The 24936-nt window shown below is 68.0% G+C and overlaps 1 protein-coding gene across 1 annotated transcript; it reads left to right on the forward strand.

Moving 5' to 3' along the window:
• Positions 1 to 1392: 1392 nt before the first annotated feature.
• On the forward strand, positions 1393 to 24596 carry GPC1 (glypican 1). The gene is made up of 9 exons (XM_024564273.4): positions 1393 to 2095; positions 18951 to 19109; positions 19703 to 20094; positions 20830 to 20995; positions 21422 to 21552; positions 21637 to 21753; positions 21848 to 21981; positions 22247 to 22422; positions 22689 to 24596. Exons 1-9 carry the CDS (start codon positions 1930 to 1932, stop codon positions 22919 to 22921), a joined length of 1674 nt encoding a protein of 557 aa, XP_024420041.2. The 5' UTR covers positions 1393 to 1929; the 3' UTR covers positions 22922 to 24596.
• The last annotated feature ends 340 nt before the right edge of the window (positions 24597 to 24936 follow it).

The following is a 24936-nucleotide window of genomic DNA, read 5'->3' on the forward strand; positions in this document are numbered from 1 at the left end:
ACTGGGTGGGGGGGTGGGGGCGGTGTGCAAATGGCCTGTGAGGTGGGAATCCTACAGTGGCCTTGCCAAGGTGGAGCCTTCACACCCCTGAGCAGGCCCACCAGTCCCTGCTGCTGTCTGGGGCAGGGAAGCAGCCTGGCCACTGACCCCCCGCCCCGGGAACCTCCTGTTGGCCTGGAGAAAGGGGAGGTGGCAGGGATGCCCCCAACAACAATGAGAGGAAGAGTGGGTAACTCTCGGGCGTCAGGTGGGGTTTAAGCCCCAGGCTGGCTGCTGCCTGATCTGGAAGCTAGGGGCTGGCAGTGAGCTTGTGCAGAGAGGGTGGCCTCACCAGGCAGGCACTGGGAAGGTGCCCGGGCCCAGGCAAGCAGGAGCAGGCCCTGGCGCACACCAGAGGGGGGGAGCCAGTGAGTCACCCTCGGAGAGGCAGCAGGTGTGTGGTGGGGGCAGGAGGAACCCCCCCAACCCCTGTCCCTCGGTGAGGGGAGCAGCCTGCTCTGGGAGGCAGCGTGAAAGGCTGACACACTGTGGGGCCTGCGAGGGGGGGCACCCCGTGTACGGTGGGTCCCTGCCACTACACCCCTCCCTGCCACGTGGTAGTTATCGGAGGGCCCTGGGCTAAGGGCGCCGACCAACTGCTTCCCTCCCATTTTGGCCAATCAGGCATCGGGACTGTGGCCAGGCCGAGCCTGCTGGTCTCTGTGGGGTTCGCCTACATGCCGAGGGGATATGACCAGGCCAGAGGGGAAGGGGAGCAGCAGCCTAGGGAAAAAGACCCGGAGGAGGGGCCGGACCCGGCCAGTCTCTCTCCCCACTCCGCGCTGCTCGTGACCCAGCAGTCTGACCTGCTGCTGTACAACCTCGTCCCTTCAAGGGACCACCTGCCGCCGCCCAGCAGCCCAGGCCAACAGTCGGCGGCGCTTTTGTTTCTTGAGCATCCAAAGAATCACGTGGAAGGGACCAAACACAGGCGGGAGACCTCCAACAACTAAGTGTCCGTGCCCTTCCATAGAGCAAGCAGTGGGTGGGGTGGAGGCTCTTGGCTACTTTCCCGCGTACAGTCTCTCCACCGTCCCCCGCGAGAACACCAGGTGTGACAGGAGGGGTGGGAGAGGCGCTGAGCAGGGCGGGGGTGGGATAAAGGGGTATAGGCGAGGAGGAAGTCGGCGGACGGCGGTGTGGGCGGCGAACCGAGGGGATGCGGACGCCCGGGAGCTGACCAAAGCGCGCTGCCAGGGTGCAGGACAGCAGGGCGAGCGGTTGGGGGCGGGATGCGAGGGATGCTGAATTCGGCTGTGGGCGGGGAGGCCCCTGATAGGCGCCCGGGTAGCGTGACGTCACGTCCGGCAGGGAAGCCCGGCCTCCGCGCCCCCGCCCGCCCCGCCCCCACAGGTGGTGCCGCCGCCCTGGGCGCTGGGCGTGGGGCCGCCCTCGGGGACCCCGGACCTAGCCCGCGCTCGCCCCCGCCGCCTCCCCTCGCTCGGGCAGTGGACTGGCCTACGGGAACCACTGGGCCCCCAAATCCTCGGGGAGGGCAGGAGCGCCCGGTGGGCCCCGATCGCGCCCCGCGCTCCGCCCCGGGCGCCCGCTCCCGCCCCGCGCGCCCCTCCCCTGCACCGCCTTCCCCGCCTCTCCCAGGCGGCCGAGGGGCCGGGCCGGGCCGGGGGAGGTGCCGAGCCGGGACTGCGCGCTCGCCCGCTGCGCTGGGCGGCCCGACCGAGCGGCCGGTCCTCGAGCCTCGAGCCTCGAGCCTCGCGCGCTCAGCGCTGCCGCCGGCTTTTGTTGTCTCCGCCTCTTCGGCCGCCGCCGCCTGCGGACCACGAGCCGCGCGCCGGGACCTTGGCTCTGCCCTTCGCGGGCGGGGGCTACGCGGGCCCCACCGGACCCGAGAGAGGCGCGGCGGGCGACCGGCAGCGCCTCGGCCCCGCCATGGAGCTCCGGACCAGTGGCTGGTGGCTGCTGTGCGCGGCGGCCGCTCTGGCCTCCTGCGCCCACGGGGACCCTGCCAGCAAGAGCCGGAGCTGCGGCGAAGTCCGGCAGATCTACGGCGCCAAGGGCTTCAGCCTGAGCGACGTGCCCCAGGCGGAGATCTCCGGTGAGTCAGGGCTGCGGGTCCCGGACCCCAGCGCGCCCGGGTTTGCCTCTGCGTCCCCTGGTCGGCCCTGCGCGGCTGCGCGCCCGGAACTGCCGAATCGCGCCGCCGAAACGGGCCGCCCGGGCTCTGAGTAGGTCCCTGCGCCTCCGCTCGCCTGCACCCCCTCGGGCCCTCACCGCCCGGGGCCCTCACCCCCGAGCTCCGCGTCGCCCTCCCTCCGCTCTGCTCGGTCGCCACCAACCCTTAACTGGCTCACCGGCCCCTTCCCGTGGAGTTGTCCTCGCTGAGCTGTTCCCCGGCGGCCCGGCTCGGCGCTCTTCCAGGGCCACAGCTCCAGCGCGGCGGCGGCGGGGCTGGAGTTCCAGACCCAGCGGGCGCGCCGGCCACCCCCACCTTCGGCCAGGGCTGAGCTGCGTGGTGGCTGCCGCGGCGCAGCTGACGGTGGCCGCGGGCTAGGAACTCTCACCGGACTGTGGGGGCCTCTCCGGGAGGTGCCGTCGGGTGGACTGGGGGTTCCCGCGGGGTACCAGCAAAGGCAGCCTTGGAGTGGGGGACCTGAGGGGCGGGCGGCCTCTGCCCTGTGACCAGGAATGCTGCCTGGCAGAGGTTCCACCTGGGAACGTGTGCCCACCCGCGAGCTCACCTACCTGGCACTTGGAGCTGGACTGGGCGTCCAGCTGCAGGTGGTCGGCTTTTTGGATCCCTCCGGGGGGCCGTGTCATTTCTGCGTAACAGCGCCGACCCTCCCAGGCAGCCTCAGCCCAGCAGCTGCCTGGCAGCCCTGCACACCCCCTCCCTGCTGGCGGCTGAAGAGCTTCGGGGACAGCAGTGCCTGAGGGTGGGAGGTGGAGCAGTGCCCCAAGGCCCCCCGGACTTCATCCTCACCATGTGGTCCTGCCAGCAGCCACGCTGGGTCTGTGTGGGGTTCCTGGGGTGCAGCCGCCCTAGCAGGGCAGACCAGGTTCCTGTCCTGGGGACTCCTCTCAGATGGGGTGGGGGGACAGGTAAGGGTCGAGGTCAAACAGTGGCACGGGGGACATGGAGTGGCCGCGACTGGGATTGAGGGGCCCAGAGGAGGGAGTGCACCAGTGTGAGGGTTCGTCCAGAGCCCCATCTTGCTGGTGGGGGGGGGGCAGCCAGGCTCCCCACCTGGCTCCCAGCAGGAGCAGGCGCTCAGCAGGCTGCTCTGAGAGATCCACCCCCACCCCGATCCCCCACAGCCCCCAGGTTCTGGAGAGGTCCTTGTTCAGGAGTCAGGCATTCCTGCGCCTTTCTCTTCTGATGGGCCAGTCATTGTGGGGAGGTGCCGAGGGGGGGCGCCTCTCTCCTCAGGAGGTCCTGGGGGGGCCCCAGGGCCAGCTGCATGGTGTGGCCTATGCTCCACCTGCTCCCCTACACAGAGGAACTTTTGGCTTGGGTGTCTTGGCTGTCCTGCGGGATCCCTCTGCTGCCCCCAGCCCCGGGTCTCGGGTGGAAGCTGTCCCTGCTGCCCTTCTGCACAAGTCCACTTGCACTCAGCCATGTGTCCTTGGGGGCCACCCTAAACGCACATCCACAGGGCTCCCTCCCAGTTAGGCAGGGAGACAGGCCAGCAGAATCTGGGGGGGCCGCCAAGGTCTAAGACAGAGCTCGAGAACTGGAGAGGCCCAGGTGGGGGTGGCGAGGGCGGGGTCTTGTCCCCCTTGGGCTGGAGGATGCAGCGGGTTAGGGGTTAGGGGCCGAGGGCGAGCAAATCGCGCTGCTGTGAGTGCGATGGGTGGGGGCGGGGTGCTGTCCAGCTGGGGGAGTGTGGCCACCCAACAGCTGTCCAAGCATCGTCCTGGCCAGGGCTTCAGGCGCCACCCCCTCTGGGTCTGGAATGCAGGGTACTGTCCCCTCCCTGCCAGTGCACCACAGCTCCTTTACCAGGGGAGCTGCCCTGCTAGACCCCTGCCCCCCATAGCCCCATTGCCTCCATAGCCCCAGTGCTCCAGAGTGCCCTGTGGGGCCCAGGCGCCTAGGGCAGTGCCAGTGCTGTATGGGGCAGAACAGACAGGGTGACCTCCCAGGGCAGTGGCCACCAGCTCTGTCCCCTCCTGCTCCGTGTGACTCAGCTGGGCCTCTGCAGACCGGGTGCCCTCTGGTGGCCCAGCAGCAGCACGCTGCTCTCTGGGAGCCCTGCTGTACCTGGGTCCCCTCGCCTGCAGGCCGGCAGCCACACTCCTCCGGCCAGGGTTCCCGCTCAGTGGGCCCAGGTCTGGTGGGCTGCTTCCTTGTGCTGGGGGGGCAGGGAGGGCGGCCCTGAGCCCAGGGTGGCCTCTCGGCCTCTGCTAGGGGGATAAGAAATGGCTGTGGCTCGAGGCGACAGTGTGGGTGTGAGGAGTGCTGTCCCAGCAGTGGTGACGACAGCTGTCACACCGCTGTACAGGTGAGGGGCAGGCCTGGGGCACAGCACCTCCCACGGCCCTCCCTAGGCTGGTGCGCAGCACACAGGCCGGGGCGGGAATAGAATTCGGCTGGCCCCTCCTGCGGTGCTGAATCACAGGTGCACGCTGGTGGGTTTTGCCTCTGGTCCCCCGATGGCTCCTGGGCACCTGCCTGGCCTTTTGACACTCGGCGATGTGTCCTGGGTCTCTCTGACCCTTCACTGGGGTCCTGGGTTAGGGGCACCTGTCTACACCCTTCCCAGTTGTAGCCGCAGAACTTGGCCCGGCTCCTGGTGCCAAGAAGGCTCCGGGCCACTGCTCAGGGGGACACACACACTCACGTCCTGCTGTGTGCAGGCTCTGAGGAGCGGGCGGCGCCGGGGCAGGAGACGGGCGCGGGGCTGTCCCTGCCACAGGCGAGCTAGCCTCTGCACCTCTGCCCCAGGCTTGGGGCTGCCTGCTAGGGGGGTGGGCGCCCGCAGGCCTGTCAGCGGAAATCTTGGCTTCTCTGTGCCCACTCTGACCACGCATGCCGAGGGCAGATCCTGAGGGGGTGCTCAGAAGCCCTGGGCGTCCCCCGTTCCTAGAACCCACCCAGGGTCTGTCCCTCAGCCACAGTCAGCAGGCTCTTGCCGGCCACCTGGTGCACAGCCCACCCGTGGACCCGAAGGGTCTGTGTCCCTGTTCTAGGCAGGAGGCAGAGGCCTGTCCTGGGCCTGGCGTGGGTCCCCACAGCGGTCTGTGCCTCTGGCTCTGCCTTGCCCTGTCTCTGCGCCACTCCGAGCTGCGGTTTCATCATCCCCGGCATGGGGACAGGGCTTGGAGGGCCACGCGGGGGCCCCAGGGAGCCAGGGTCGGACAGGGCCCCTGCATGATGCAATGGCCCCGGGTCCCTTGACGGAGCCGCTGTGCGGCCACCTCGCCCTGCTCCTTGGAGTGGCAGCTCGTCCCCTGCGCCTCTGCCACATCACCCTCCCGCCCCGCATGGCCTCTCTCTGCCTGTTTCTGGGCACAGGACACTGGCAGCCGTCTGGACTGTCCCTGGAGGTTGCCGGGACAAGGAGCATACTGCCCGGGCTGCGCCCTCCCCCTGCCCCTGCCCCGGGGTCTGCAGAGGCCACTCAGAGCCCCGCAGGGGATGGCTCCCCACCCTGGAGACAAGCCCTGGCTGCAAGCCAGACTTGGGGGTCAGCGTCCAGCTAGTGCAGCAGGCGAGGGTCTCGGGGCGCCGCCTGCTTTATGAGTAAACAGAGGTTCCAAGGACACACCGTCTCTCCACGGCCCACAGGGGCTCTGCGGCCTGGAGCCCAGTCTGCTGACCTCAAAGGCTGCCCAGCCCGGCTCCCTGATTTCTGGAAGCCTCGTGCATCCCAGCCCGGAGGCCTGAGAAGGGGGCGTACAACCAGGCCCCTCTCCTGTCAGCCCCCTAGCTTTTAGACGGGATTAGAGCAGTTCAAACTCTTCCCTGGGACGACTCCCAGCCCTGGCCCTGGCCTCCCTGGCCCAGGCCTGCCTCGTCCAGCCTGATACAGCCAGGCCTCACCCGTCCTCTGTCTGCCCCCGCGGCCTCCTGGCGGGGGCCCGCTTTTCAGGGTATGCAGGGACAGCTGCTCCAGCCCTGCTCAGAAAGGCTGTTCCCGGGCCCCAGGGACGTGGTCGGGTCGCCCCGGGTGTGCGCAGAGGCTGACCTGGCTGTGTGCTGTTGGCTGGCCTGAGGAGAAGCCCCCGTGTGTCCCCAGTGCCAGGCCAGGCCCAGTCCCCGAGGAGCCGTGGACACACGTCCTGTGCAGGGGCCAGCGAGCCCAGGAGACGGCGGCTGTTTTGTTGGTGCACTAGCTGCGTAATTAGAAACAGTGCCAGCCCGGGGTTGGCAGGCCTGCGGGCTGGGGAGGCCTCCAGAGAGGGGCTGAGGACACTCAGGCCGGGCAACAGAGCCAGGAGGAAAGCGTGTTTGCTGACGCCTTCACTCGGGCACCCACATGCGTGTGGGCACGCGTGTCGGGCTGGCTGGCCATGGGTGAGGAGATGGGCCAGGCTGGGGGTTCACCAGGGTCAGCCCCACCCCGGCAGTGACGGGCGGGACACCTCTGGAAGCAGGATCCGCCTCCCCGAGGCCTGACTTGGTTCAGAGGGATTTCGGACCCAGACTCGTGACCCGTGTCAGGGCCTGTGAGCACCGGCCTGTGTGGTACTTCTGGGCCTGGCACTAAGTGCCAGCTCCGATCATCTCTGACCTCCAGCATGGCCCTCGGGGTCTCTGGGGTCAGGCTCGGGAGGGGGAGGGCTGTAGCCCAGGGCCACCCACCCCGGATCCTAGGCCCGCCAACACGCCAGTGGGCAGCCCTTCCTGCCTGTGTGTCTGGGGACAGGCCCGGGCAGGCGCCTGAGCTGTCCAAGGGTGGGGGATGCTGCAGCCTTCACCCCCCTGAACCCCACCCCCCTGCTCTGGGCCCCGCCCTCCTTCCCAAGTGGGAACACACAGCAGCCAAGGGTGAGATGCAGCCTGGCCCATCCTCCCACATGGTGGCCACCACGCTGGGGGGCAGTGCCCAGGCCTCTGGCCCCACCAGGTCCTAGGCCTCAGGCAACTCTGAGTGTGAGGGACGCACACCTGCTCTCTCTGGGTAGGAATCCTGGAATCCTGGGTGGGTCTGGGAACTCTGGGGTGGGGGAGCAGGCCAGCCTTACCCCATCCCTTTGTCTGCTTGTGGCCTCGGCATCATCTCCAGCTGGCTCCTGGCTGGCTCACCTTCCTGGCACGTGCACCCCCTTCTTCCAGGTGAGTCCTCCCTGTGCCCACCCAAACACAAGCCTGGCCCTCTTCCCTCAGGGCTTGGCCCTGCTGCCCAGCTTCCCAGGCATCTGCCGCACTTGCGTTCATGGGCTCTGCCTGTTTCCCAGGTGCTCCACACGTCTGGGCTGCAGGTATGCTGAGCACCTCCACGTGCCAGGCCTGGGCTGGGGGCCAAGGGTCGGGTGTGGCGGCATCTCTGGGCTGCCCGGACAGATGCTCCAGAGCAGGCGGCTCACACAGCAGAAGGGCGCTGTCTCCCAGCTCAGAGGCTGGAAGTCCAAGATCGAGGTGTCGACCAAGCTGGTTCCCCGAGGCTGGAGGGAGCACCCATTGCAGGCCCGCAGCGTCTGTGGCCACCGCCGCCTTGCCGCTCCCTTGGCCGCTGCCGGGTTGGGCAGCGTGGGGCCAGCCTTGAGACCCTCCTGGGGACCAGGTGGCCCCCGGCCAGGAGTGATGATGGTGGGCCAGTGTGTCTGGGACAGGCTCAAGGGGACACACAGTGTGTGGGGCAGGTGTTGGCCCCAGGAGGCCTTCTGGGCAGGCAGGGGTGGGGGGCGACTGGGGGCCAAGGGTCAGGCGCAGGTTTGCCCTGGGTATCTGGTGTGGGCACCAGGTGATGGGCCTGGCCGCTGACAGGGCGCCCCAGAGTGGAGCAGGTGCGGGGTGAGGCCGTGCGAGCCTGCTGTGTTGGGAAGCTGGGGGCACATCCCCGCAGCCCTCCCCCGAGGGTGCTGTGCGTGTGGTCCCGAGTGGGGGAGGGAGGGCTGGCCAGGCCGGTCCCTGTGCCCGAGCACGCCCTCAGCGCCCAGGGCCACCTGTGGCCAGCCGAATGTGACGCCCGAGTGCCCACTCCCGGTGCTGGGGGCTGTGGGCGGACACTGCACCTGGGGCCACCGCCTCCGGGCTCAGGGAGGGAGGGGGTGCCGCCCGCCGCTGGGCTGGGCTCCGGTGCCCACGTGCGTTTCTGGTCGTCACGGAGTGCGGGACACCCTGGAGCTGCGGAGCCGCTTTAAAGGGACACTGCTGTTGGACGACTCAGCCCCCGCCAGGTGGGGCTGCCCCCAGGGCGTGCCAGGCACCTGGACCTCCTTCCTCGGAGCCACCTGACACCCAGGACTGGCTCCACCCTGTCGCTGTGTAGTTGGGGGAGCAGGGCAGACGCACAGCTACAGGTCCCTCTCTGGGGTAAGGGGGGGGTGTTCCCAACCAGGACAGCTTCCCTGGGAGCGTTCTGGGGTGTCACGATGATTCGGACATGGGGTCAGGGTGGCCAGGGACCCCACGCCTTCCGGAAAGGCCAGTAGCTGCGAAGCTGTAGGCAGCAGGGGGCCAGGGCCGAGGGAGCCCAGGGAAGGGCAGACAGCCCTGCAGGGGTGGGTGGGAGGTCAGCCCCAGAGGGCTGGGCAAACCAGGCGGGCAGACACCCTGGGCGCAGACACTGGGCCGGTTGCTCTCGGGTGGGGGTCTAGCCGGGGTGCATGGGAGAGGCCCGGGGGTAGAAGTGGGTATTCATGAACTTGCCTGAGGAGGACATCCTACTGCCGTTTCTTCTGGCCTCTAACTGGAAGTTCCACTTCCTGTTGCGTGAACAAGGCCCAGTGGCGCTGCTGTGTCTGGGACTCGGTCACCAGTGGGAACCTCCCAGTCCCTTCACCTTGGTGGCCGATAGCTCGAAATTCCACGTGTTCCCGCCACAAATTTGCGATTCCAGTCAGCGTGGACCCACGGCGGGGGGTTGTGTGTGACGGCACTGTGTAACAGCCAGCTGTCACTGGCTCCTAGTGGCCTTCACGCCCCTGCAGAATGTTGGCTGCCCTGCGAAGGGGCCTGCAGGTGTGGGCCACGGGGCAGCTTGTAGAGCCCCAGTGTCTGCACACGGGGAGCTGGGGGGGGCGGGGCAGGAGCGGGGCGCGTCCCAGCTGCTGGGCGGGTGGAGTGACCGCGAGGAGGAAAGGTCCCGCCTCTATTGCTGGGTCCGATGCCTCTCGGCCTTTTAGCTAAGGTCAAGTGTGAATGGCGCTGTCCCAGTTCCTTGAGCTCCTACTGTGTGCCAGGCCCTGTTCTTGGTGCTGGAATGCAGCTGTAGGCAAGGCTGTCGGCACAGGGATAGGACGAGAGTCTGAGGTCTCACCAGCTGGGGGTTTGCTGGCCACAGTGACCAGTGACCACGTGGGGCGTGTCAGTTAAAAGTACAGAGAAGTACCGTGCACATCAAGACAGGTGTGTGCGGTCGTGTCACAGTGCCCTTCCGCCCCGCTCCCTGCCCTGCACCCCAGCGGGGACCAAGGCCCCTGCGCCTGTCCTCTGGGGGCACTGATGGGCCCAGAAACCTCAGGAAGCCTGGAGGGCTGCTCTGAGGAGGTGGCGGGGGAGCTCTGAGGGAGGTCAGATCACACCCCTGGCTGAGGGCCAGTGTCCCTTGAATCTGCTGGCCATTCATGGTGGCCGTCATCTTAGTGGGGGATACCCAGAGGAAGCCAAAGCCCACCCCACTGGACTCAGCCGGCCTGCGGACTGCTGGCACTGGCACCTCACTTACAGGCTGTGACCCGGGCCACTCCGTGCCTCGGTGACCTTTTCTGTACATTGGGGTGGTAGGGGGGCCTGCCTCGTGGGGCGGCTGTAAGAACATAGCACGGAGTTGTGTTGGCGGAGCTGTGGGAGAGAGGGGCCGTCTCCTCCCCCAGTCTGCTTGGTCTTCCAGAGTCGGCTGTGGGAAGGGCCCGCTGCAGCGGGGGGCCAGCCTGCACTGGCCAGGCTGGGGGGCGTGCGGGCTCAGGGAGCCCCAGGCTAGAGGGAGGGCGTCTGTGATGCCAGCGCTGCCACATGGCTGGCTGGCTCCAGGGAAGTGAGGGGTTTCGGGAAGGGGTGGCCCACTACGAGTGAGCACCGCCCCCAGCACAGGGCCCTGCCACCCCTCCGGAGGGGCACTTGGGCGGCCTCGGAGGGTGGCAGCTGGTTTTCAGAAGGGAGCCGCAGGCAAGGGCCCCAGAAGACACTACAGGTTCTATGGAGGGGTGTGAGGGGGGCCCCACACGTGGTCGGCCTGTGGCCGAGCCTGGGGGTCTGGCAGCTCCTTGCCAGTGCTATGTGGGGCCTGGTCATTGTCCCTCTGGCTTTTCTCTGGGGATCTCTGGGGACGGGGCTGGCTCCAACCCCTCTGCTGTCTGCTGTAGGTCTGACTGCCCAGGGCCATCTGCAGGGGGCTTGGTGCCACTCTGCCCACTGGGAGCAGCTGAACAGGCCGGGGCCAAGACCTGGAGCCTGTGGGCGAAGACCCCCTGTGTCCTAGAGGCCGGGCCCGCCCCACGTGCTCCAGCTTGACTGTCCCCCTGACAGGAGCTGGAGAAGTGGGGACTCAGCGGGCCTTCACTCGGCCGCCTGGGACGCCACGTGGCTTGAGTCCCACCCCTGGGGCAGGCAGGCGGACGCGTGACCGCGGCCCTGCGCGGGCTTCTCCCCACACCCTGCGGCAGGCTGCTCGGTTTGGCGGTCCGACTGCGGCTTGCAGACACGCGGGACGGTTCTGAGTTTCCGTCCTGAGTTTAATGTCCCACGCGCAGCCCCTGAGTCTGTAGAACGGGCGTGCTCCCCGTGTTCAGCGCAGGTGCGCCCCACGTGTTTGGGGAGCGACTGTTGGCCATTTTGGTGGTAAAACGCACCTGATGAAATCTACCGTCCGAGCACATCCCGGTGTTGTGCCTCCGTCCTCGCCCCCAGCCCAGGACCTCCTCGTCTGCCCAGAGGACACTTGTCTGCGTGAAACACTCCCCTCTCGGCCCCCAGTCCCCGAACCCACTCCCGCCCCTCCTGTGTGTGGGTCTGACCGGCGCGGGCCCTCGCGGACGGGTCAGGTATGGGGACTCAGTGTTGGCCGTGCCCTCGGTGGATGCGGAGCTGGGAGGCATGGGGGCTGCAGTGGGGGTGAGTTCCTGTTGCTGCTGACTTCCCCTGTGCACACGTGCGCTCTGTCCCTCCACTCGTCCCTCTCGGTTCTCGGGGGCGGTGCTGTTATGTGCACAGGGCTGCACTCCGTTCTGTTCAGGCCCCTGCTTCCGATCCCTGGGGGCCAGTCACTTCTGCACTGAAAAGTGACGCGTCTTCTCCTGAAATCCACGTCTAACCATGTCCTGTGACGTGCCTGCAGCGCCCGCCCTCCTGTCGGGCCCGCGGGGCTGGGCTCCCGCGACACCCACAGACCTGTGAGCGGCTGGGTGCCTGGGCGGCCGCTGAGTCAGCGGGAGCCCTCCTGCCTGGACGCCCGCGCCCGGAGGCATCCGCGGCTCACCAGGACGGGCAGGGTGTCTGCCCTGCTCAGGAATTCCCCTGAGAGGGGCATCGTGGGCGGGGCCCTGTCCCCTGCTACTCCAGGCCAAGTGGCATCGGATGTCACTTGAGCTGCCTGGGTTGGCCAGTCGGGAGGAGGAGGTGCTGTGAAGAGTGAATGGTTCTGAAACGCCAGGGGGGCTGAGACCCTCGCATGGCCCACAGGGACATGGCCAGGCCTCTGTGACAGCCAGGAGCCCCTCGTGGGGTGGGGACTCGCCCCGTAGGGCCCCTACATCAGCACACTGCCAGCTGTCCCGAGGCCCCTGGGAGGCGCCTGTGTCGGGGGCGTCCGAGGCTGTGGCTGCAGGCTGTGCTGGCATCACCACCTGTTCCTCCAACGCTGCCGTGGGCAAGGGCGCTCGGTTTCCTCCTACAGATTTCTTCCTGCTGCGCTGGCTCTGTCTTGGGCGCTGGGCAGAGCCCGGAGGAGGAGAGGGGCTCCTGTAGCGGGCAGGCAGCCCACCTCCAGTGAGGGCTCAGGGAAGCCCCCAGATGGGATGTGGGGGAGGGCTGGCAGGTGCTTTGGGCCAGAGGGTCCTGGGAAGGCTTCTTGGAGGAGGGGAGAGTGAGGGGCCTTGAGAGAGACTAGGGTGTGGGAGATGGAGGTGTTGGCAGAAGCAGCAAGTCTCCAGCCGGGAGGGGTGGCTGCTGGAGCTGTCGGCGGCCTGGAGGAGGGCTGCCAGGCTTCGCGGGAAGCGGCCGGGTCAGCGGCCAGCAGTCTGTTTGGGCCCCAGTATTTATGGAGTCTGTGCTGGGTGTGGGCCCTTCGAGGCCTGCCCTGGGCGCTCCCTCAGTGGTCCGGGAGGGTCTTCCCTTTGTTCTGGCCCAGCCAGAGTGTTTGGCATTCACAGGGGATGGATGGGCCTATGCTGCGCCTTTCTGGGGAGCAGTGCTGAGAGCACCCCAGCTATGGCATCCCCCTCCCCTGGCCCAGGACGTGCTCTGTGGCCTTAGCAGAGGGGGCAGCCCCAGCCCATCCCTGGTGCCCCTCGCTGTCCCTGGACTCTAATGGAGGTAGGCCAGCTAGGTGGGAGAGCTGTGTGGACGGGCGTGGACGTGTCCCTGGCAGGCACCCTCCACAGCATGGCCTGGGCAGAGCTGAGCTGGGCCCGCAAGCCGAGGCTGCCCAAGGTCCCTAGAGAGAGCTCCCTGCTCTGCAGCCAAGACTTGGGGTCACAGGTGCAAAAGATGCAAACCTGGGGTTCCTTTGTCCCTTGTTTGTCCTAAGACCGCGTCATGACCCGCGATCCCTGAAGCAGCTTCAGAGAGGCCAGTGGAGGAGGCCCCACCGCCTGGTCAGGGCTGTGGCGAGGCCCACATCTGAGGTGCCCCCAAGCCTGGTGTCCACTGGCAGGGCGGCCCGCCCAGGGGGTCCCTGCACATGAGCCGGGCAGTGCGGAGAGTGAAACCCCTTCTTCTGGGGACTTTGGTGCTGTGTCCTGGCAAAGAGCAGCCTGTCTAGCAAGCCTCTTGTGTCCCTGTGAGCGGGGTGGCTGCGGGGTGAGCAGAAGGGTCTCCCTAGCGAGGCTGGCAGGCCCAATGAAGACTGGGGCTACGGGGGTGGAGGCGTCTGTGGAAGTTGTTCTCACGTGGGGGAGGGCATGGGTTCGGGGAGGGCATGGGGTGAGCGGTGCCCTAGGGGCGGGGGCTGAGCCAGGGGAGGCCGTGGCCCCATGGGGCTTGGTGTTTCCTGGGGGCAGCAGATCAGGGCCTTGGAATGGAGGCCTGGGTAGCGGGGAGAGGGCAGAGGGACGGAGAGTCCGCAGGGGCTAGGCATCTGGACTCCCCGGTGGTCGCCTGCCACTCTCCATCCAGGGGAAGGACTTGGCATCACCCACCCCACCCTCATGGCCATCCCTGAGTGGGCACCAGGCGGCCAGGCCTTCGCGGGCTCCGCTGCTGGGGGACAGGTGAAGGGCCTGTCCTCCCGCCCACGGAGATGCGGAGCAGCACCCAGGAGGGGGCTCGCCGCCCCGGGGGTGGGGCACCGGCTGGTCCCCAGGTTGAGGGAAACGAGGGTCTGTGGGCCACTGCCTGCAGGGCCGCGGGAGGGGGCGCGGGGCAGCCCAGCAGCAGGAGCACGGCGGGCGGGGCTGCGGGAGGAGGCGCGTCCCCGCCGGGCGCCGCCCTCGCCGTGCTCGATAGTGCGGCTGTAGTGCTGTCTGCCACCGTAGTCGCCGCGTCCGGGTCCCGCGCACTCCCACACGGAGCCGCTTCGGCTCCGCTCCTCCAAGCGCTCCCAGCCCGGTCCTTCCTGCTCCGCCGCCTTTCCCGGGCCGGACCTCCGGATTCCTGCGCGTCCGCACCCGGAGTCGCGCGCTCTTCCGGAACATCGCGCCGCTGGAGCCGCCGCAGCCACCGCCGCTGGGAAGGGGTTTTAGGCCAAGGCCAGGGTGGCGTCCGCGGAGCTGGGATCCAAGCTGGGGGACCCGTCCGGGCCCCAGCCCACCATTCCCCGCAGAGCCATCTTCATCTCCCGCCCCAGCGCATTCCCATCCCCGGGCGCGCCGCCGCCACCTCCCTCCTGCCTCGCCACCCTCATCGCCTCCACTGCGGCCCCATCACCACCTCCTCACCCATCACCCTGCCGAAGCCCATCTTTACATCCTGTCCGCGCTCCGCCCTCGGCCCCGTCAGGATCCCCCTCACCGTCTCACGTCCATCCCTGGAATCGATCTTTCCATCCTCACTGCATCTCGGCCCGCCTCACCCGTGCCCCAGCTCTGCCCCATCCCCGCAGCGTCCGGCTACCCCCACCCCTCCTCTCACCCCGACTGTCCTGCCGCAGCCCCCCGGCTGCATCAGGCCCCCCTTCCTCTTCGGCAAACCCATCCCCCTTCCCTTCAATCGCTGCAGCCCCTGCGAGCCCCTCCCGCCACCCCCTCCCCAGGCGCGCCGCACCCACTGCGGCAAGGCAAGCCCCTTCCCCGCCAATCGCGGCGCCCTCCTCCCCGCACCGCCCCCCGCCTAGCGCCGCGCCCAGCGCTGCCGCAGCTCCAGACCCCGCGTGCCGCCTCCGGATTCAAGGCACGCGGCCCTCTGTCCCTGGCCAGCGGGACTCGCGACCGGCACCAGGGGCACCTGGAACCCCTTGGCCGCCGGCCTTTGTTCCACTGCCGGCAACGCAGCCCCGCGAGCCTCGCACTTGCCGCCCGGGGCCTGGGGGGCGGACTCCTCCCACCCAGCGCAGAGGCGCCAGCACGAAGCCCCTCCGTTTTGGGTCCCGTGTGTGACGGAGACTCGGCCGCGGCTGTCATTTGGCCGAAATGGTGGAGGGGCTTTGGGTGGTGGATGAGGGGCGGGGGAGGGCGCTGGGACAGAGGGGGAGGGGGTATGCTGCTGTTGATGTGTTATTGGTGGGTAGGGGACTGTTGAAATGTCCTCTCCCAGGTGGGTCTGAGGCCACCCTCACGGAGAGATTGTCAGTGCAACAGGGACAAAGGCTGGGGGATGGGGGTGGCAGAGATGAGGAAAGAAGGTTTGGAGCGGGGTGTAGAGGGGGGTGGTGCCCAGGGAATCTCTGGCCATTTGTCCAGTGCCCAGTGCAGGCTGGTGGATGTGCCCGAAGGGTCCTGCCACCCCAGAAGCAGGCTAGGGTCCCATAGCGGGAGCAGGCGTGGGGCAGTTGTCCAGAGAAAGGTCTCTCGCGTGGGGAAGCTTTCTGCAGTCCCGGCCAGGCATCCGTGCAGGGTCCAGCACTGGGGGCGGGGGCGGGAGGAGCCCCTGCCTGCCTCCCGGACTTGCATCCTGCCCCCGGTGTGTTCCCAGGGCCGCGTCTGGGACGGTCCGTCACCTGTTTCAGCACCGTCCCAGGAGGCCCTGACTTAGATTCCCGGTGGCTGGGGCAGTGGGTGCCGAGCTTCTGGGACATGGCTTTGAAGGTGGTTGAGCAGGCAGTCTGCACACCGTGGGAGCCGCGGAAGCTTCTGGAGAGATGGGCTTGGCCTGGCGCCATCTTCCCTCTACAGTCTCCTTGGGAGGGCTCTGCGGCCACCAGCCACAGGGTGCCGCTGCCGCTGGGCCCGGCAAATGGGGTCCGGGTCCCTTCCGGAACGCGGTGCCCACTGTTGGGATGGGGCCTCGGGCTGAAGGGTTGGGGGGCTGTGCTGGGTGGGGACGCTGTCTGGAGGCTGCAGTGCCCTCAGGGCAGGTGGCTGGGAGCTGTGTCAGCAGGTAGAAGGAGGGTGGGAGCCTCCCGTACAGCCCAGTGGGGGTCAGTGAAGGGAAGCGGCCTCCAGGGCATCGCAGAAGGTCTGAGCCCTGACCTGGCCTGGGACGGGTGGGCAGGTGCTCTCACTGAGGGGCAGGACAGGGGCTCTGGGAGTCGGGGGCGGGGCGGGGGGCAGTGGTCTGGAGGAGAGGCTCTGAACGGGAGGGGACGGGGAGTGAACAGACCTGCTGTTCCTCGTCTCTCCCTTCAGAAACCCGGAATCAGCCGGGGGATGTGTGCAGAAGAGTGGGGGAAGGGAAGGGGGAGTTCTGGAAGCATGGGGCCAGCTGCTGAGCTGGCAAAGGGGCCAGGCAGAGAGGAGGGAGGGGGGGGGCTTGCCTGCCAGCCAGCAGGGGGCTTGGGGGGGGGGTGGTGAGCAGCCTCCGTGACCTGGGAGGGGTCGGTGGGAGGGGAAGTCCAGCTGGTGGGCTACAGGTGGGTCAGAGGGGTGGACTTGGCAGTTTCAGACTGGATTGGGGGGTGGGGAGAAGACCAGACCCCTGACTTGGTCCTGGCCTTTCTCTGATACTGAGCTGAGAAAAGACGTGGGGGTTGGGGTGGGAAGGTTTGAAATGGCAAGCGGAGCTTCCCTCACTCACTTGCTCACCTCCAGGGTCGGGGAGTTCATCCCCTCTCCCGGCAGACCCACCCCCTGCCCCCACCACCAGCAACCAGGTAGGCCAGGCCCGCATGGCGAGGGCGTGCCCTGTAGAGCCCACCTCCGCCCCTGACGCCAGAACCAACCGATGGCCTGCTGCTCAGGCTGCGCTGGGCCAGGGCTGGGCAGAGGGGACGCAGGACACTTCTGCGCCTTGACCACCAGCAGCCGCATCAGCCCTGCAGTGGGCATGGGGGCCGCCTCGGCCCGGCCGCCCCGGGGCCTCAGGCTGGCGCCCGAGCTCTGGCTCCGTGTCTTCACTCCCGTGTGTGCCGAGGAGGGAGGGAGGGCCGGGGGCTGTGCTGGGGCCGCTGGACCAGCGCGGCTGCCGGGAGGCTGGGCGAGGCGGCCGGGCAGGGCCGGGGAGGGGCCAGCGCGCAGCCCTGAGCAGGGAGTGGGCTGATGGTGCCCAGGGTCCTAGGAGCTTCCCCTGGGGGCTCCCTGTGGACTCAGCCTCCCTCTGAGCCGTCTGCACGCATGGCAGGTTCCGGGAACGGGGCCAGGGGTCCACCAGGGGACCAGGAGGGTTTGGAGGGAGGTCGGCCAGCTGGGGCGCTGCTGCCCCTCTGGCCTTCCTGAGCTCGCGCCGCTGCAGCCTGCCCATAAACAGCTGTGTCACCCAGCCACTGCCTCTCACTCAGCCAGCCTGGCCCGAGCGCCTATCACAGCTGAGCCCAGCTGTTACCTGGAAGCCCTAGGCTGGCACCTGCTCCCCGCCCCCAGGGCATACCCCCAGTTCACCCCCCACTCCTGCCCCAGCGCCCGCAGGAGCCCGGCGGTTCCAAGCGGTAGGTGAGGGCCCTTGCCAAGGGTGCAGTCCTGGGCCCTGTTGGAGGGGAGGCCGTGGGGGTGCTCAGGGTCTTCCTGGTGGGTGCACAGAGCCCCGTTCCACTGCCACGCTCGACCCCCTAGAAGACCATTGGGATGCACCCCACTCTGCAGCTGGGGTCCTGGGGGGAGGCCTGGGGCCTGCTCCATGTCCTGTCCCTGCTGGCCAGGGTCCAGGGCCACACATCACAGCCAGAAACAGGGCTGTCGCTGGGGATGTTCTCGTGTCCCAGCCCTCTCTGCCCGGAGGTGCCTGCCCCCACCATGGAAGGGGACAGGAATGGGGGCACCCCCTCTCTGCCAGGCCCTGGGCAGTCAGGCTTCTCCCAGGAGACCTGAGCGCCCCCTGCAGGCCAGGGTCTCTGAAGGTGTGGGCTCCCGCCCTCTTGCTGTTGTGTCAGTCTGTCAGCCCAGAGGCAGGGCCGGGCCACAGCCCCCCAGGGGCCTGCTGGGGTCATTTCCAGGGCCTGCGAGCGCGGGCCGCCCTGAGACACACCCCCCACTGCTCTGCCTGGGGCCAGGGTGCCGGCTCCAGGTCATCAGGAGGCCCCACCCCACAGCTGTGCATGAGGGTGCCCCGGCCAGGTGGGGGCCAGCACTGGGCCCTGTGGAAGGGGGTTGTGAGGAAGGGGTAGGGCTGGCGGGGCTGCCGGGTGTCCAAGTGGGTAGGGGGACCTGCAGGGTGGCAGCTGGCACCACCTGGCCCCAAAACCTCATCTCTGCCAGCCTCAGTTTCCCGGTCTGTGAAACGGTCCCAGCACCCACCTCAGAGCCCCAGTTGCTACAAAACCAGGACCAGCATGTCCTTAAAGGCCCCTTGTTCACTATGCTCCCTGCACATTAAGTAGCCTACGGCCCCTCCCTGTGGGCTGCGCCGTCTGAGCCTGTCCCTGAGCCGCCGTGGAAGCCTGGACAGGGTGCTGCGGCGGGCAGTGCTGCCACGAAGCTGACCCTGACCTGGGGCAGAAGGGGGCACAGGTCCTGCTAGGTGGGGCTGGGGGTTGTGGCAGGCACCCCCCCCCCAGCAGCCCTGCAGGCTTGTGCTCGGGCCCTGTCCTGACCTGGGTAGTCTGCGCCTTTTGGGGCCAGTACCTCTGGCCAGCCCAAAGCTGGCGGTCACTGGGCACCCCCCATGGCAGGTCGGCCCCACTCGGGCCTGCTCTTCAGTGGGACCTTGGGCCCTGGTGGTGTCTGGGGGAGGAAACCAGGGCTGCCCTGCCCGCGCCTCAGGGTCCTTTTTCACTCCCCTTCCTCAGCCTGGGTGGGTGGGCGGGCAAAGGGCACCAGACGGGCCCAGAAGCCGCCTCCAGTGACCCGGAGTCAGGCAGCTCCTCCCACCCAACACAGGACCCCAAGGCTGCCCCACCCCACAAAGGGAACCCCAGGGCTGCTCTGTGTTGGGGTGACTCGTGACCTGAGCTGCTCCCAGTCTCTGGGATGGCCCTTGGGCCTCAGTGCATGGTGGCATGAGGGGCGACATCCCTGCCCTGGGGCTCAGCCCCCTACACCCCTGCTTTGTGCCCTCCCCCCCCCCCACCAGGCTTGCCCAGAGGGCCTGGGGGTGAGGCCTGCAAAGCCAGGGCTGGGGGCTGTCCAGGCCCCAACCCTCTGCCTCACAGCCTCCTCCGCAGGTGAGCACCTGCGGATCTGCCCCCAGGGCCACACCTGCTGCACCAGCGAGATGGAGGAGAACCTGGCCAACCGCAGCCGAGCAGAGCTGGAGATGGCGCTCCTGGACAGCAGCCGTGCCCTGCAAGCTGCGCTGGCTGCCCAGCTGCGGGGCTTTGATGGTGAGTGGGCCCCAGGGCCTCTCCTGGTGGCTTGGGGCAGCGGTCTGGGATTCGGGGGTCCCGGTAACAGGAGGGTACCCATGTGTAGGGGCTGGGGGGGGGAGACTGGGCCCCTGGTGTGGCCCTCGCACCTCTAGGGCGGCCGCCAGTCACGTGTTCCCAGTCCCTCGAGGCCCTCACGTCAGACCTGGGCAGGCGGGACCCTAAACTGCGAGGGTCTGGACGACGTGACGCCGCCTGAGGGGTGCAGTCGGTGGGGGGCTGGAAGTGACCTCCAAAGCGAGGTCTCCATGGAAAGAGAAGCCTCAGGCAGTGCTGGCTGCTGGTCCTGGTTGGCTTCAGTCTGCTTTAGCCCTTTAGGTATCCTCCTGTCCCTGTCGGGTCGGCAGCCCCTTCCTCGCCTCCGATGAAGAGCCCCTGAGCGAGCCTCCCCCGGCCCCCTGGGGAGGGGCAGGTGGGGCTTGGGCAGCAGCGCCCAGCCCTGTGGGTGTCCTAGGTGGAGTCCCTGGAAGCCTGCCCTGGTGCATCGGCCTGTGGGGGTGGCAAGCGGGCAGGCTTCTCTGCAGGCCTCACGGCCGCCTCCCTGCACCCAGATCACTTCCAGCACCAGCTGAATGACTCAGAGCGGGCGCTGCGGGACGCCTTCCCAGGCGCCTTCGGGGAGCTGTACACGCAGAATGCCAAGGCCTTCCGGGACCTGTACGCGGAGCTGCACCTCTACTACCGTGGGGCCAACCTGCACCTGGAGGAGACGCTGGCCGAGTTCTGGGCCCGGTTGCTGGAGCGCCTCTTCCGGCAGCTGCACCCGCAGCAGCTGCCGCCAGATGACTACCTGGACTGCCTGGGCAAGCAGGCCGGGCCGCTGCGGCCCTTCGGGGATGCCCCACACGAGCTGCGCCTGCGGGCCACCCGCGCCTTTGTGGCTGCGCGCGCCTACGTGCAGGGCCTGGGCGTGGCTGCCGACGTGGTCCGGAAGGTGGCTCAGGTGCGCCCAGTCGCCCAGGGTTCCTGGGGGCCCACAGTCTGCCCCACTACTTCGCGTCCTAGACCCCCGTGCCCCTGGCCTCTGGTCACCTCCTGTCCCCAGGCTGATGCCGCGGCCTCCCGACAGCCCCTCAGAGGGTGTGCGCTACACCCTGGGCAGCCCAACCTCTGCCCGGTCCCGTCCTCGGCCAGCCTGTGTTCTGGGCGGGAAGAGAAAAGGGCCTAGGGCTGCATGCTGAGCCAGCTGCAGGGGTCAGGGGGACTGGGGATGAGGGGATGGGGCCTGGAGGCCGGAGTGGGCAGGGGCCGCAGCCATTCAAGCCAGCGGGATGCCCCACCCCATTGGGCAGCCCCTGCCAGACCCCTGGTGACAGGTGTAGGAGAGCATAGGCCTCAGACCACACGGCCCTGGGTGGACTACCTTCCCCTCCAGCTGGAATCCTCGGCGCATCAGTCCTCAGTCCTAAGCCTCGGTCCCTCCGTCTGCATGGCCGTTGTTATCACAGGGGGGGGGTGTCCCCTGGGGGGTTAGTGACGGGTGCGCCACAGAGTGGTTATCAGGCTGAGTGCCCCTATGACCAACAACCCCCGGGCCCCCCGAGAAGGGCCAGGGCAGGTCCCACGGTAGTTGGTGCAGGAGCAGGGCCACCAGACTTGGGTCCAGAGCCCCCACCCCCCGGGGCCCTGGGGGGCTGTGCATCAGCTGCAAGGTGCTCAGGCCGCCCTGGCTGTGCAGGTGCCCCTGGGCCCCGAGTGCTGGCGGGCCGTCATGAAGCTGCTGTACTGCGCACACTGCCTGGGTGTGCCCGGCGCCCGGCCCTGCCCGGACTACTGCCGCAACGTGCTGAAGGGCTGCCTGGCCAACCAGGCCGACCTGGACGCCGAGTGGAGGAACCTCCTGGGTGAGTGACCGGGGCCCGGCGACGAGGATGCCCTCGGAATGTGCCGGGTGGAGTGACAGGCAGCAGCCTGGGAGGGAGCCCCGTGGGGTCGTCGCTCCTGCCCTTCCACCCGGGCGAGGGCCCCAACACACACTCGCGCTGACACGTGTCTGATGTATGGCGGGCCGGCACGTGTGTGAGCTACAAGCTAACAAGAATTCGTGCCTCACGATAGCACACAGTGCCCGCAGGTGTGGGAGGCATGGCGCACCCACAGGCACACGCACCAGCGTCTGTGAGACATGGGCCCGCCTGTGCATGGGCACACACGCATTGCTGGTACACCATGGGCCAGTGGGGCGTCTACACATCTGCACATGAGCTCATGTGGGTGGACACGAGGTGGGCCAGTGTGCAGACTGCTCCGTGTGCTCACGCCTGTGCCAGACTCCATGGTGCTCATCACCGACAAGTTCTGGGGCCCGTCGGGTGCGGACAACGTCATCGGCAGCGTGCACTTGTGGCTGGCGGAGGCCATCGATGCCTTCCAGGACAACCGAGACACACTCACGGCCAAGGTGCGGGCAGGAGGTGCGGTGGGCAAGGGAGGGGTGTCCAGACGTGGCCTCGTGCCCCTCAAGGACCCCTGTGGTCTCCCCCAGGTCATCCAGGGCTGTGGGAACCCCAAGGTGAACCCCCACGGGTCCGGGACTGAGGAGAAGCGGCCACGGGGCAAGCTGGTGCTGCAGAAGCCTCCTGCAGGCGCACTGGAGAAGCTGGTGAGCGGCCCCTCAGCCGGCCCAGCCCTGGGGGGCGGGGGCATGGAGGGCAGGCTGGGCCGGGGCACCCAGTGGCCTGACTGTTGCTCCGCAGGTCTCGGAGGCCAAAGCCCAGCTCCGCGACGCCCAGGACTTCTGGATCAGCCTCCCAGGGACGCTGTGCAGCGAAAAGATGGCCATGAGCACTGCCAGTGACGACCGCTGCTGGAACGGGGTGGCCCGGGGCCGGTAGGTGCCGCCTGGCTGGGCAGGCCATCCCTCTCATGCGTCTCGGGGCCCTTGTCTGGCCTGCACGAGGCCATGGACACGGGACGAGAGCCAGCCCCTCACTGCACTCACCATGCCCAGGGTATCCTCACCCCTCTGCCTCGCGGCCTGCGTCGGCTCCGCTTGGCCCCTGGGGTCCCAGGCATGCCTCCCCACCCTGGGTAGGGGGAGGGGACCCCTTTGCATGGACCCGGGTGGTCACCCAGGACCTTCCCTCCCATCCCAGGTACCTCCCTGAGGTGATGGGTGACGGCCTGGCCAACCAGATCAACAACCCTGAGGTGGAGGTGGACATCACCAAACCCGACATGACCGTGCGCCAGCAGATCATGCAGCTGAAGGTCATGACCAACCGGCTGCGCAGCGCCTACAACGGCGAGGACGCCGACTTCCAGGACGCCAGTGAGCGCCGCCGCCGGGCTGGGCTGGGGATGGTGGCCGGGGGCTGAGCACCCCGAGTTGGCTCAGGGATGCCATGGAGCTGCGCCCCCTGTGTCCCCCAAGCAGGGCTGAGCCCTGGCCAGGATGTCCCCGCCACCTTGGCAAACCCCGGCAGCACTAGCCGCCCAGAGTCAGGGTGCCCCCCAGCCTGGGATGCCCGTACACGGAGTCGTGACACTCGGGGTCCTGGGTGGGGACGGCCTGCCCAAGTCTCCTCTCCTCCCCAGGTGACGATGGCAGCAGCTCAGGCAGCGGGGACGGCTGCCCCGATGATGTCTGCAGCCGGAAGGTCAACAAGAAGAGCTCCAGCTCACGGACCACCCTGACCCATGCCCTCCCCGGCCTGTCGGAGAGGGAGGGCCAGAAGACCTCGGCTGCAGGCTGTCCCCAGCCTTGTATGGCCCTCCTGCTCCTCCTCCTCACCCTGGGCCTCTCAGCGGCCGGGCCGTGGTGGCGGTAACTGCCCCCAGCCCTGGGGACCGAGGCCAAGGACTGACTTTGCCAAAACTCAAACAGACAATATTTAATTCCCCTGGGCCTAGAGGCCTGGGGCAGGACAGGGAGGGACAGTGAGAGACTGCTGCTCTGTGGTGTGGAGGGGGGGCGGGTGGCCCCCCCAGGCCTGGCTTTGCCATCACCCTTGCTCTTAATTGTGTGTGAGGCCCTCAGGTCAGCCGGGAGCAATGTCCCCCAAAGCCATGTATTTCAGGGACTTTACAGGGGGCCCAGGATCTGAGTGGGCCCTGCGCACGCAGGCCTGGGGGCCTCTCTCCTGGGCCCACCTCCTGCCTGCCCGCGTGCCTCCCCCCAGCTCTCTGCTCCGTCACCACCCAGGGCCAGGGCCTGCGGGGGGAGCCCGGAGCCTGTGCCTTCCTCTCCCGCTTCCTTCCATGACAGCCAGGGGCCCCAGGTGTCAGAAAGTGAGGCCCACCCCTCAGTGCCCTGCGAATCCTCGCGGGGCATAGGGTCTCTGCCACCTGGGATCTTGAGGGGCCTTTGAGATGCATGAACCCTTCATAGGCGGCCAGGCCCCCACCTCGCAACACCATGGGCCTCCCCAGAATCCCGGAGTCAGGTGGGAGCCTGTCTGGACAGAGGGGCCCAGCAGACCTCGTCCTTGCCAAAGACCCACCGGGTGGGAGAGGGTTCAGACACGCCCTGAGCAGCAGCGGCACAGCTCACCTCCTGGGCTCTGCTCGCAGTGGTCTGCAGGTGGGCTTGCCGCCCCTGGCTGTCCCCAAAGCTGGGTGACGCCTTCACCCCCGGGACTAGGTCACAGCCTACACAGGGACTTCAAAGTGTGGGGAGGAGCCACCTGGCTGCTGTCCTCCCTCCTGTCCCCAGAGGGCCAGGTACCAGCTCAGGGTGTCACAGGCCAGGGCTGCTGAGTGGTGGGTGCAGCTTCAGCTCAGGGCCAGCGAGTCACAGCACTGCAGATTGAGGGACACCAGGGTCCCTGCCTTGGCCTGCCAGCTGCAGGGGGCCTGTGAACGCTTTGACCGTTAAGGGCTTTTCCAGATGTGCAGACGTTTCCAGATGCTTCCCACCCTTGTTCACTGGGAGCTGTTCTCTCAGCTCTTCCCTCACAGCTTTTGCAGGACACCCTTCCACAGGCCCAGCATCTGGGTGCACCTGATCGTACCAGCCTGAGGGAGGGGCTGGCACCCTGCCAGGGGGCCTCAGCAAGGAGAAGGCAATCGCAGAGGGCCGGGGGAGGCTGAGACCTTGGGCAGGGGCAGTTTGCTGGCCAGCACCAGGGTTCAGGGGGCCCTGAGCAGGCTGCTTAGCACCGCTTTGCTCCCCCTCCCAGGGTTGGGAGGGCCGGTGGCCAGGGCCCCTGGCACACTGCTGGGTGTGTTGGGTCCAGTCCCGCAGCCTGTACTCCATGGGCACGCCCACCCCAGGTAACCCTGAAGGGGCTGGGCCTGGACCCTTAGGGACTCGGGCGGTGACTGCCATGTGCCAGGACGTTGCACTGTGCTACACAGGGATGGCCCCAAAGGGGCCTGTTCCCTGTCCCCACCCTATGTGCATCTCTGGGAGGGGGTGGCAGGCCTGCCGTGTCCTGCCACATGGTGTCAGCAGGCAGAGTGTGTTCTTTGCGTCCTTGTCTGAATAAAAGGCTGGAGACCTCACGTGGCTGCTGTGATCTCTCCTTGCCCAGCCCAGCAGCAGGCGTGTCCCCACAGGCAGGGCTTTGGGCCTATGGGGGGTGGCTTGGATGGTGCCGGCATGGTGGTCCTGTGGCTGCAGCAGGCAGGGTCTGTGTGTCCTGTCCTGTCCCAGGAGGGACCCCCTGCCACCCACCCCTCTGCTCTGGTCACACATGCCCAGGAGGGTTCAGGCTCCTGCCAAGTGGCCTCAGAACTGCCCCAGAGCCTCGCTGGGCCTGGCAACTCTCACCAGAGTGGGACCCCTGCCCCAGCCACCCTGCCGCCCCAAGCAGAAAGGCCTGCGTGGTCCTTGGCGCAAAGG

This window comes from Desmodus rotundus, chromosome 2, assembly GCF_022682495.2.
Source record: "Desmodus rotundus isolate HL8 chromosome 2, HLdesRot8A.1, whole genome shotgun sequence".
Taxonomy (NCBI): Eukaryota; Metazoa; Chordata; class Mammalia; order Chiroptera; family Phyllostomidae; genus Desmodus; species Desmodus rotundus.

What these genes read in the sequence shown, in the direction of transcription:
- GPC1 (XM_024564273.4), top strand. Translation starts at nt 1,930, where the DNA reads ATGGAGCTCCGGACCAGTGGCTGGTGGCTGCTGTGCGCGGCGGCCGCT. An exon ending in CCAGCTGCGGGGCTTTGATG is followed by an intron (nt 19,110 to 19,702) that starts GTGAGTGGGCCC and finishes CCCTGCACCCAG; the next exon opens with ATCACTTCCAGCACCAGCTG. An exon ending in TGGTCCGGAAGGTGGCTCAG is followed by an intron (nt 20,095 to 20,829) that starts GTGCGCCCAGTC and finishes CTGGCTGTGCAG; the next exon opens with GTGCCCCTGGGCCCCGAGTG.